General features: G+C 46.9%; 1 protein-coding gene across 1 annotated transcript in view; it reads left to right on the forward strand.

The window, feature by feature from the left end:
- The first annotated feature begins 4,116 nt into the window (after positions 1-4,116).
- IKBKB (inhibitor of nuclear factor kappa B kinase subunit beta) overlaps positions 4,117-12,606 on the forward strand; it is a 46,117-nt gene continuing 37,627 nt past the window's right edge. The window contains exon 1 of the mRNA XM_081960758.1: positions 4,117-4,373. Within this exon, the coding sequence (XP_081816884.1) occupies positions 4,233-4,373 (141 nt within the window). The 5' untranslated portion in view covers positions 4,117-4,232. The remainder of the gene's footprint in view (positions 4,374-12,606) is intronic.

A 12,606-nucleotide genomic window follows, 5' to 3' on the forward strand; every position in this document is an offset into this window, starting at 1 on the left:
TGGTGGACGAGCATCCACACTGCAGATGATAAGAGGGCTGAATAACCTCTGCAGCAACACAATGACATCAGAAGCAATTTGAGAGGATGAGGCAGAACAATGGGATGGGTGGTTCCTGCTTACCCTAATTAAGAAATTATTCAGAATGGCATTAAATTCATGAGTAGAATGGAAAATTATTAAAATTAAAAAGAATCAAGGCAGACAACTGCAGAAGATATGTGCTGATTGGAATCTGCAGGGTTGCTACCTCTACTTCCGGATTCCTAGAGAAAGAGGGTCACATTTAAGTCAGAATGCTTGGGGAAGGGGGAGAGAGATAGGAATGACATAGAAATGACACAGAACAACCACCACGTGTTTCCCAATGAAGCTCTCTAGCTGTGCTCAGCACTTCTTGTGGCTTAAAACTTCCTTTGGAATATCAGGCTTTTGATTCATAGGTTAAACTAAACAATGGAATTCCAGAGTTCTTTGCAATGAGAAGCCTATGGATACCACTGCTAGGCTGGCAGCATATCCCACCAATATGACAATTGCCTCACTGTTAGAATACACTGCACAGGTCCATCTGGCATTTCCTGGCACTATTTGTTTTTCTCAGAAATTGCCTTTTTGCCTGCTTGCTTTTATGACAAAGACTTTAGGCAGCCTTGGCTTCATTGCTTTGCTGACTACAGTGTGTTCCAAGTTACAATACTTGTCACTTTACTCAAAGGCTGCTGCTAGGAGACAGCCCATGCAAAGGATAAGTAGACATTAAGCAGGCCAGTTTTCTTTGGGCAGTGTATGTTAATTCAAGTAGAAAAAATCATGGAACTGAATAGATTGGATTCTGTAGAACTGAATTGTGAAACTTACTGGAAATAGAACAAAAGTGCCAAGAGAAGGCCAAGTGAGGAGAGGCAAGCTTAGTTTAGTGGCTAATATAGAAAGTTAAGACCCACTCTCTCCTAGGAAAATGAAATATCCTGGGAAATATTGAAAAGGCAGAATATAATATTTCTCTGGATAAGAAATGGAAAAACATGTTTTTAGGCAGGAAACAGATTCACTCTTAATAGCCCCCACCTTTGTCAATGAGCCATTAAAGTCTGGGCCAGTCTATTCTACATAACGAAGGTAGGATTAGCCTTCTACAGAAACTCATCCACAAGGCACCTGGGAAAATTACATCACCCAGCAAGGCAACCAAATATGGACTCAAAGCACAGCCTACAGAGTTGCCCCTGCGTGGCCCCATCAACTAATCAGAATACAAGATCAAGATCAAAGCTCAGAGAGGGAATAAAACCAGGGACTTTCAGCATCTATTCTCTTTTGTTCTTCACCCAACACCTGGAAGCATGTGACCCCCCCCTTTTTCTGTTCAGGAGCTCAAGTCATGTGGTCCTGTCCACCATTAAACCATCTTTCCAAGCAGCCTCCATGTTTCCAGTGTCTTTTACCCCACTTGGAACTGAACCCAGAAGGACATTTCTTCCATGCATAGAAGCCAAAAGCAAGATGGTGGCGCCACACGGAGAACCGGTTCGGGGGTGTGGTGGGCCTGGGTTGCTGCCGGTTCCAGTGACCCAGGCTGCCAAACCACTACTGGTTTGGCTGAACCGGTCAGAACCCACCACTGATATGAAATATGGTTACAGGAATTAGGTATGTGTAGTTTAATGAAAATAAGGACTAGGGGAGACATGATAGAACTATTCCAATATTTGAGGGGCTCCTACAAAGATGGTCTTTAATCTCTTAGTGGATTTTGATATTACCTACCAATGGTATTCTTCTGCACCAACTGGGCAGGTTGAAAGTGGGAGCATTGTGTCGTACTATTCTGCCTTTTTTCCTAAATGGTTATTTTCAGTGTTAAAAGAAGGGAAGAGATCATGCTCATGCACTGCTCATTGTGCAATTCAAGGTGCTGGCTGTCACCTATAAAGTCCTTTTATGTCACAGGGCCTGATTAGTTGCGGAATTACCAGTCTTCAGTCATTTCTGCCCACTTAATACATTCAGGCAGACTAGTGTGCCTTGGACCCCAATTAAACTGCCAGTTTAATCAATCAAACAGTTGTGGGGAGTGTGTCTTCTCTGGAACTGCATCCCTTCAGGAATGCAAATGGCATCCATCTCCTGGAGTTCCAGAAGGTCCTTAAGACTTCGCTTTGTTCTCAGGCTTGGGATTATTGTGTAAGTGGAGCCCCTGTTGTGTTTTTAATTGTTATGACTGCTTTTGTCTGGGCTCTTATGCTTTGTGGCTAGTCATATTAAAACTCAGCATTTTGGTTTATTCAATATATAATCACTATAATTAAATAATTGGAGGCTTATGTTGATGTAGGACTAAGGTCAGAGCCGAAATCATTTGTTATTACCAAAGACTGCATTACATTACACTAACTGGCTGACTTACCCACTTTAAAAGTATCCTTCTGCACTGCTTAACCTGACAAGGTCACCCATCATTCCATGAATCATGACTTATGGGTTTGCCCAATTGATTCATTAAGGTGGTCCTATGGCTAGATTGATGCAATGTAGCTAGCAGATAATATTGAGTCAGTGGCTGCATTTAAACATGCTGCTATTCTAGGTTAAAACAAAATTGAGTAATTTTTGAGTCAATGTGTTCTGAAATCCCAAGGTTTGTCTTAACCTCCAAAATGAATCAGGAGCAGATTAAATATGGTTTGTTGGTTGGAGTATTACAGTGGTGGGTTGCAGGCGGTATGCCCCAGTACAGCTGTACCGGAGCCTGGCTGGAGCACCGGGTACCGCTCCGGTACAGTGCTCCGGAGGGCACACCCGCCCGCCCACACTCCTTACTGGTGTTTAAAGTCTTTGGCGCTTCCGGGCACGGCGCGTATAGCCCCTGCGTGACACTCCACCGAGCAGCTGGAGCATCACGGAGGCTAACGGAAGCGTAGCTGAATGGTAAGACGCATGTGCGCGCTGCGCGCATCCATGTGGACGACGCTGAGCCCGTTCCAACCGTACCGGTTGGAACGGGATCCGGAAGCCACTACTGGTATATTACATAAACTGGGTTTAGAATTCAGCATGCTGTGTGAACTTATGACAATAAAATTATTTCCAACTGCAGTTAATTGCAGGTCCCTCCACTCAGACACCCATTGCACTAAAAGCAGGGCAAAGCCAACCAAGGTCTGCAGTCCTCGACTTAACGACCACAATGCAGTCCAAATTTCTAGGTGGGTATATGCATAATTTTGTATTTATTTATCTTGTCATGGTTACAGAGTGCATATTGGAGGTGGTGACACTTTGAGAGCTGTCTGCAACAAAATTTATTTACCTTCTCATGTTTAGGTAGTATAAAATTGGAGATAGTGACCCTTTAAAAGCTGTAAGCAACTAAATTTCATTTTAATGTATGCCAATTAGTGTACAGTCAGAATGACAATAAAGCTATTCTAAGTGTAGGCCTATTGCAGGGGTGTCCAGACTTGGGAACTTTAAGCTGGCTGGGGGATTATGGGAGTTGAAGTCCGCAAGTCTTAAAGTCCCCAAGTTTGGACACCCCTGGCCTATTGCTAAGTGAGACATGTGTCAAGTGAGTCTTGCCCCATTTCAGGATCTTTCTTACCACCGTTAAAAGGAACCACTGCTGTTGTTTTAAGGCAGTAATGCGGTCATTAAGTGAATCCGGCTTCCCCGTTGACTTTGCTGGCAAAAGTAAGTTTCAAAAAGGGATTGCAATGACCTTGGAACCATCATAAATATGAATCCGTTGCCAAGTGTCTGGATTTTGATGACGTGATTAAGGAGATGCTGCACAGGCTGTAAGTGTGAAAAACTGGCCATAAGTGTGGAAAAATCGGTCATAAGTCACTCTTTTTCAGCGCCATTGCCACTTTGAACGGTCACTAAATGAATTTCTGTAAGCCAAGGACTACGTTCTGAGGGGGCCCGACAGGCGGCTCTGCAAAGCCTCGGGCGGCCAACAGGGGGCAGCACAGCCTCTGGAGGACTCTGCTCTTCGCCGCCCTCTAGCCGCCGGCCAGGGCGCTGCACCCCGGAGCCTCCGCGGGCCTTTCCTCATCGGCAGCTCGGCGGCCTCACCGCCTCCTCCGGAGCTGTTCCTTTAAGACCCGGCCTCCGCCGCCGCCCTCTTTCCTCCTCACTACGCGGAAGTGGCCGCTGCCGGGCCTAGCGCGGCTGCTGCTGAGGCGGCAAACGACCTCACCTCAGGCTGCTATCGCCGGCCTCCTCCCATGCCCCCGCCGCTGCCCTCGCCTTCCCCCTCTCCCTCGCCGCCGGCGCCTCTGCAGCCCCTGAGCAGCTGCGGCCCGTGGGAGATGCGCGAGCGGCTGGGCACCGGCGGCTTCGGCAACGTCCTCCGCTGGCAGCACAAGGTGAGCGGGTCTGACAGGAAATGGCGGGAAAGGGCCAGGGGGGAGGGGGTTGGTCTGGCGAACGCCTGACAGGAATTGGCGGGAAAAGGCCGGGCCCGAGGGTAGGGGGGGGGGGAGAGAGGGGAGGCTTTTGCCCGCGAGCGCCCTCGAACCACAATGAGGCTCCTCCCCCGCCCCTCCTTTCTTTCCACCCCCTCCTCCAAGGAGAGAGGACGTCAGAGAGGGGGCTGTGGGGGGGGGGTCCCGCCTTTTCCAGTTTTTCTCCCCCCCCCCCTTCCTGGCAGACTTTCCTCTTCCTCTTCCTCTTTCTTAATTATGGATCTGGGGTTTCCTTCCTTTCTTCGCCTCTGGGAGGAAATAAAATATTTTAAAAATCAGCCAGATCAAAATACAATTTAAAAATCCCTCTCTGTGTGTGATCTATCTGTCTATCTTATCTATCAATCATCTATCTCTATATCTGTATCTATCGTATCTATCTGTCTGTCTGTCTATCTATCATCTATCTTATCCATCAATCATCTATCATCTATAACTCTATATCTGTCTGTATCTTATCTATCAATTGTATCTCTGTATCATCTATCTTATCTATCGTATCTGTCTATCTTATCTATCTATCAATCATCTATATCTCTATATCTATCTGTATCTATCGTATCTGTCTATCATCTATTCTATCTTATCTATCAATCATCAATCTTAGCTATATACCTACCTATCTCTCTAACATCTATCATCTAATATCCATCAATCATCTATCAATTATCTATCATATCTATCTGTCTATCAATCATCTATCATCTGTCTTATCCATCAATTATCTATCTTCCTATATACTTATCTCTAATACCTCTCTATCATCTATTTTATCATATCTATATCTATCTCTATCTCTATCAGTCATCTATCATCCTTATCCATTAATCATCTATCATATCTATCTGTCTATCAATCATCTATCATTTATCTACCTACCTACCTATCTCTCTAACACCTATCTCTCTATCATCTATCTTATCATACCTCTATCTCTATCAATCATCTATCATCCTTATCCATTTATCATTATCAATTATCTATTTTCTATCGTCTCTCCATCCATCCATCCATCTTGTATTATATATATCTATTATCTATTTATATATTATCTGTCAACCTATTATCTATATCCATCATTCATCTATCAGCCCCCCTCTATATAGAGACAGACAGGCAGAGACAGAGGGAGTCTGTATAATACATACATACATACATACATACATATATAATGTGATATATATGACATAAAAGTAGCTTTACAGATCTGAGGCCCTCTGTGGTTTTGTTTTCAAGCAGCTTTTCCTGCAGTACTTTCTTTTCTGGCTGATTTATGTGCAACTTCCTCTCGATAGAATATTCGTAGCTTAGGAACTCACAACCTCCTCTCTTCCTTCAGTCTGGAGTTGGGCATTATTAATTAAACTAATAAATAGGTTGCTCATTTTCCAAAGACACTGAGCATCTTACAAATAATAAACAGGAACTGGAAATATAGTGGGAAGTGGAGGAGAAAGTGGAAGTGAGCAGAGGACATGGCAGAAATTAGAAACAAGTCTATTGAAAAAATTACACCAGCTAACACTGTTTCCCTGTTGAAGTAACAACCCAACTTCTTGCAAGAGCTGTGTGAGAACATTATTCAGACAACCACAAATGTATTGCAGCAATCCAGTATATCTGAAAAAGGAAATAGATTGCCTATAAATTATATTTCAACAAAATGAATATCCATGCAATCTTAGCAAAAAAAATGCCTGACAACTGAACTCGCTACATCGCAGCCAATACAAGCTATGAAAAGGTACATATAAAAAACATCTCCGAAATAAGACAATTACAGCTGTGCAGCAGCATATTGACACCCAAACCAACCAAAGCCCTTAAAAACATAAATAAACTAAAAAAATAAAAAATAAAAATAGGAGTCATCTACAATATGAAATATAAGGACTGTAACAGACACTACGTAGGAGAGACAGGAAGATTAGCAGAGCACATCTATGAATGCAAACTAGCCGTCAAAAGACAGATTAAAAACTCCTTAACTTCACAAGGGACAGACTTAAAGATAGTTTCAGCTGGCAAACTGGAGGCATCCTAAACCAAGCTAAATTGAAAAATGCTAGGGAATTCCTGTAAGTCTGGCACTCAAACAGATCAGCCATCATCAGGCCCATAAATATCAACATTTATACACTATTCAAAAGAGACAGTAAAAAAAGCTAAAAAGGAAATATAAAGATAACACCTCCCGGCCAGCAATCAACACACAGATAACAAGGGATTAACACCTGACAAAAGTAATAAAAAGTACCCTAATGAAACAACTATCCTCAGACAAACAAGAAGTAAACAACAGCATAATCAAGGAACTATGAAGGAGAAAACAACATCTCCACCAACACTGGCCAGACAAGCTACTGTATATAAACAGAGCAAAGAAAATGTTAATTTGCTAACAAAATGTTTGCAAGCAAACAAAGCAGGGATGGACTGACTGTATGGAGGTTTTCTTTCTCAATAAGGGTGGAGATAGCATCCATGCATGGGTTGACACTGTCCGTGCTCTTATTGGACTGAGTCTAATTACTAATTAATTAGGCTCTATGTAACCCCTTCCATTAGAGGTACCGCCCAGTTTTCCGAGGCGAGAACGCCATTTTGAGAGGGGGCGGATCCAGAGGATGCCATTTTGAGTTGCATTACTGTGACATGGCCGACAGCAGCATGCCTGAGTCGTCCTCCAGCGCTGGCAAGGAAGTAGTGCTGACTGAGCCTGGCCTCCTGGCTGTGGCAGCGACCCCACCGCCCACCACTGGAACCTCATCACAGCCTAAGGCCCCTCACAAAAGCTCCTCTGACAGCAAAGGCTCTAAGTCAAAGAAGACATCTAAGGCCTCTTCTAAAATTGAGCACTCGGAGTTATCAGTTTCCTCCCTGCACCAACCTGATAAGGAACCACGGGCATTGACACAGCCAAGCCCATTGCCCCCACTGCAGTTAAATTTGACTCAAGGCCCATTTAGCCCGATGTTGCCAATTAACACATCGGGGCTTTGGGGCACCTCTGGCTCTCGGAGCCAAAGCAGGATCGCAGAGGCCACCTTCACCCCTACTGTGGCGGGGCTCCACTCGGGGGATTCCCCCATGCTCCTGTGTGCACCTGCTGCCATGCATGCCATGCCCACTGTTTGTCAGGACCACATAGCGGAAGCTATAAAATGGGATTGCAGCTGGCCTGAAGGAAAAGGCGTCACAGGCCATGGCTTCGCAGGGCTCGACCCATGCGGGGGGGTTCCCACTGCCTTCAGACCCCCCCCCCGCCAGCTGCCGGAGCCCGACTGCTGCTCCTCCCCCATCTCAGAAGAGGGCGAGATCAGAGATGTCGATCTGTCAGACGAGGAAGGGCCAACTACAGAAAAGCCCTCCTACACGGGTTTATTTCCATCCAGCCTATTCACATCCTTGCTGTGCAAAGCCAAGGCAGCCTCGGAGCTGGGGGACCAAGCAGTGAAAGAGTCCACGCCTCAGCCCCAGTCAACCAGTGTTTGGTTCACCGAACACAAGATGGAAACCCACACCATCCCGGCTCCACAGCTGTTTGTCGACGCTGTACAATGTCAGTGGTCCACACCTACGTCCGGTCCGGCCCCGTTGGCCAACAAGCGGTTCTACAATGTGGCAGATGGCCTTAACAAGGCATTGTTATGGCCAACAATTGACCCGCCTGTTGCAGCCCTGTATACCAACACCACAATGCCAGTGGCGCAGGAGGACATCCTCAAATCTGAAGATCGACGAGCTGACCAGGTCATCCAGCGAGGCCACCAGGCGGCTGCCTGGGCAGTGCGGGCCTCGACAGCTGCGTCATTCTTCTCCCGTTCCTGCATCAGCTGGCTGCAGCAGTTGCAGGGGCGGATCCTGGCCAGGGATTCAAGAGCCCATCAGGACTTAAATTATAGCCGCTGTGCAGTTCACCGCGGACGCCACTTTGACCGCTACCCAGTTCGCCTCTAGGGCAATGGCGTCCTCGGTGGCATCACACAGACTTTTGTGGCTGCAACAGTGGCAGACGGAGGTCAAACACAAATGGCGCTTGGCTTCTGAGCCGTACACGGGGGGTACGCTCTTTGGGGACTCTCTCACCCCCCTATTGATTGAGGGTAAGGATAAATGCAAAATCCTCCCCTCCAATCCCAAGAAAGGGTTCGCGCGCTCAGCCCCTTACCCTAGGAGGCAACCCTTTCGCAATCAAGAATATGGGGGTTTCAAACAGGCAGCAGGATTATTCCCCTTCAGGGTATCATCCACAAGGGCGGTTCTTTCAGAGGCCCCGACAACAGCAGTATCGGCAGCAGAGGGGTAACCAGTCTAATTGCCCCTTTCGGGGAGGCGGTAACCGATACTACCGCAGACCTTAACCCTTCCCAGGAGCAGTTTCCCATTGGAGGCAGGTTGCGTTTTTTTCGCTAACCAATGGGAGACCACAACCACTGATGCCTGGGTTAGGGCCACAGTCAGGTTCGGCCTGGCCTTGGAGTTTGTCCCCCCCCAAAAAAGTTTTTTCTTCGTTGCCCAGTTTCTAACAATCCCCAAAGGAGGTACCTTATGCAGTCTGCTATACAACATTTACTCGAAGTTAGGGCTATAGAGGAGGTTCCAACCGCTCAAACCGGCTGTGGTTTCTATTCTGTTCTGTTTGTCATACCTAAAGCCTCTGGAGGGTGGAGGACTATACTTGATTTGAAAAGATTAAACAAGTTTGTCAAATACAGACGGTTTAAGATGCATTCCTTGGCCACTATCCTGGAAGGCATTCAAGAGGGCGATTTTCTCTCCTCCATTGACCTCACGGAGGCCTACCTGCATGTGCCTGTCCAGAGAGATATCGGCAATTCTTGCGTTTCTGTTACAGGTCACATCATTACCAGTACATTGCCTTTTGGCCTTTCCTCCGCACCCCGGTTTTCACCAAGGTCTTGGCGGCCTATCTGCGCTCAATCCCCATCAGGGTGCAACTATATCTCGATGATATCTTGATTCAGTCTAGTTCCAGGGACAGAGTGGTGTCAGATCTCCACCTCACACTGGGGGTCTTGAGGGAGCATGGGTTCTCCATCAACAAAACCAAAAGCCATTTTGTTCCGACAACTCGTATTCTACACTTAGGGACTTGGATAGACACAGTGGCAGATCAGGTGTTCCTCTCCGAGGAACGGTCAAGAGCATTAGGCAGTTGGTGACAGAGGTGTTACGCAGTCGCAGGGTATCCCTGGCCTCTGTATCCAAGCTGTTGGGAAAGATGGTTTCTACCTTTTCCATAGTTCCCTCGGCTAGGTTGCACACCAGAGAATTGCAATGGTTCCTCCTCCCCTACCAGAAGGCCAATTGCAGTGTCACCTTAGATAGGGTGTTGTTACCCGCGGAGGTCCACCAGTCCCTCAGCTGGTGGAGGTCCCCGGCCATACAGAGAGAGGATGCGAATTTAGACCAGTCGACGGGGTAACAGATGCCAGCCTGTATGGCTGGGGGGGGCATATGGGGACGCAAATGGCGCAAGGACAATGGTCAAGGGAGGAGGCGGAGAGAAGCATTAACTGGTTGGAACTATGACTAGCCCTGTTGAGTTTCCAGGAATCCATCTCCGGACACCATGTATTTGTTCTTACTGATAATACGGCCGCCAAGGCCCACATTAACAGGCAGCGGGGTACTAGGTCGGGAGACCTCATGGCAGAGGCGAGCGTCTTGCTTGCCTGGGCCGAACAGAATCTCTGGTCCATTTCCGCAGAGCATATATAGGGCATCACTAACATCACAGCTGATTGGCTTAGTAGAACTAGGGTTGACCAAGCCGAATGGCGTCTCCAACCTTATCTTTTTCAGGAAATAACACAGCTGTTCGGCCTTCCGATCGTCGATTTGTTTGCCACTGCGGACAACACCCAGCTGCTGAGGTTTTTCTCCCGGTTCCACACACCAGGGGCGGAAGCAGTGGATGCCCTTCACTGTCTGTGGCCCAGGGGCTTGCTTTATGCGTTCCCCCGATCCCTCTTCTCCCCAGGGTCATCCGCAGGATCATCAGCACGGGAGTGGAGGTCATCCTTCTGACTCCTTATTGGTCTCGACGCCCCTGGTTTGCCGACCTTTGGTCACTATCAGTCGAGCGACCTTGGAGGATCCCGCCAGACTGGGTGGTCCTCACCCAGGGGTCCTGGAACATCCGGAACCTCAGTGGTTACAACTGACCATCTGGTGGTTGAGCGGCTCACACTGAGGGAGGGCGATCTCTCTGATAGGGTCATCTCCACCATACAGGCCTCAAGGAGACCGTCAACGGTCCACATTTACAATGCTACCTGGAAAATTTTCTCCTGTTGGTGGTGACCAAGCGGATCGTACCGGCTTAGGCCACCATTGCCTAGGTTCTGGATTTCCTGAAGGATGGTTTAGAAAAGGGGCTGTCTCCCAATACCCTTAGAAGACAGGTGGCCACCCTTAGCAGTGTACTTACCTGGGGTGGGGGTCAGTCGTTAGCACATCATCCCAACGTCCGGGTTTTATTGAAGCAGGCGGTTAACTTGAAACCCCCTGCGGTACATCGATACCCGACCTGGGATCTGGCCAAGGTCCCGGAGGCCCTGATCGATCCACCATTTGAGCCACTTCAGGAAGTGTCATTACAGATGCCTTCCTGGAAAACTGTCTTCCTGGTGGCTGTAACATCTGCAAGGCGCATATCTGAACTACATGCCTTGTCGATGCGGGAGGATCTCTGCAGATTTCATGAGGATAGAGTAGTCCTCAGACTGGACCCTTCCTTTATACCAAAGGTAGGATCCTGGTTTCATCGCACACAGGAGGTAGTGCTTCCGAATTTTTGCCCTTCTCCTTGTCACAAATTGGAGCATCGCTGGCACAGGTTGGACGTGCGCTGGGCGCTGAGCATTTATATTGATTGCACGGCGGGCCATAGACATTCCGAGGCCCTTTTTATTTCGTTCCATTCATCTTCTCTGGGGCAGAGAGTTGCAGCAGCGACCATTGGGCGATGGGTCAGGCGATGCATTGCTGCAGCGTATGACTCGCGCCAAGAACCGAGACCAGTTGGGGTAACGGCCCATTCTACAAGGAGCGCTGCCACGACTACGGCATGGGCAACACAAGCTTCTCTGGACTTCTCCGTCCCCTTTCATTCATAATCACAAACTTGACAAGTTTGCCTCAGCCGATGCTGCTTTTGGCAGGAGGGTACTGCAGGCAGTTCAATCGGTTGTATCAATCCAAGAACAGTCTATTGCCCACCCTTGAGAAATGCATGGCTTGAGTATGCTCCATGCATGGATGCTATCTCCAACCTTATTGAGAAAGGGCGATGGTATCTTACCTGATACACCTCTTCTAATAAGGTGGAGATAGCATCCAGCCCCGGCCCTTTCTTCAACTGTTCTCTGTATTCCTGTAATTGTTTTCTGCTGCGGCGGAGTGCACATGTTTGTAGTGGTTTGTTGATCTTGGACTTTTTCTTGGAATCACTAAACTTATTATTTGTTAGGATAATATGAGGAGTCTTGTCTTTTTTTCTCTTCACCGGAAAACTGGGCAGTACCACTAATGGAAGGGGTTATATAGTGCCTAATTAATTAGTAATCAGACTCAGTCCAACCAAAGCACGGACAGTGTCAACCCATCATGGATGCTATCTCCACCTTATTAGAAGAGGCGTATCAGGTAAGATACCAACACCCTTTTCCAGACATAGGGACTATCACTGACTTTTATCAAGCACGTGTCCCTCTAAATGTTACTTCATCACTCAGCAGCCCCTCAGTTGTTGAAAGTAAGAAAGATGTCTACATTCTTTTTTTTTAAATATATTTTTATTATTTTTACATTTAAAAACAATGCTATACCGCGGAGTCAGAATGACCATACATTCACATTATATACAGCTAATTTCAACCATTAACAGTTAAACTACTTGATCTATCCTTCTGTCCAATCACAATATATACATTTGTTCCAGTCTTGTCATCTTGTCTTATACCAATCATAAAATCTATTCCATACTTCAAAATATTCCGATTCCCCTTTATTTTTAAGTTCAAGAGTGAGCCTATCTGCTTCTGCACAGGCCAACACTTTTCTGATTATATCTAGCTCTGATGGTGTATTTTCTTTTTTCCAATAC

This window comes from Natrix helvetica (genome assembly GCF_964273705.1).
Source record: "Natrix helvetica genome assembly, chromosome: 8".
NCBI lineage: Eukaryota > Metazoa > Chordata > Lepidosauria > Squamata > Natricidae > Natrix > Natrix helvetica.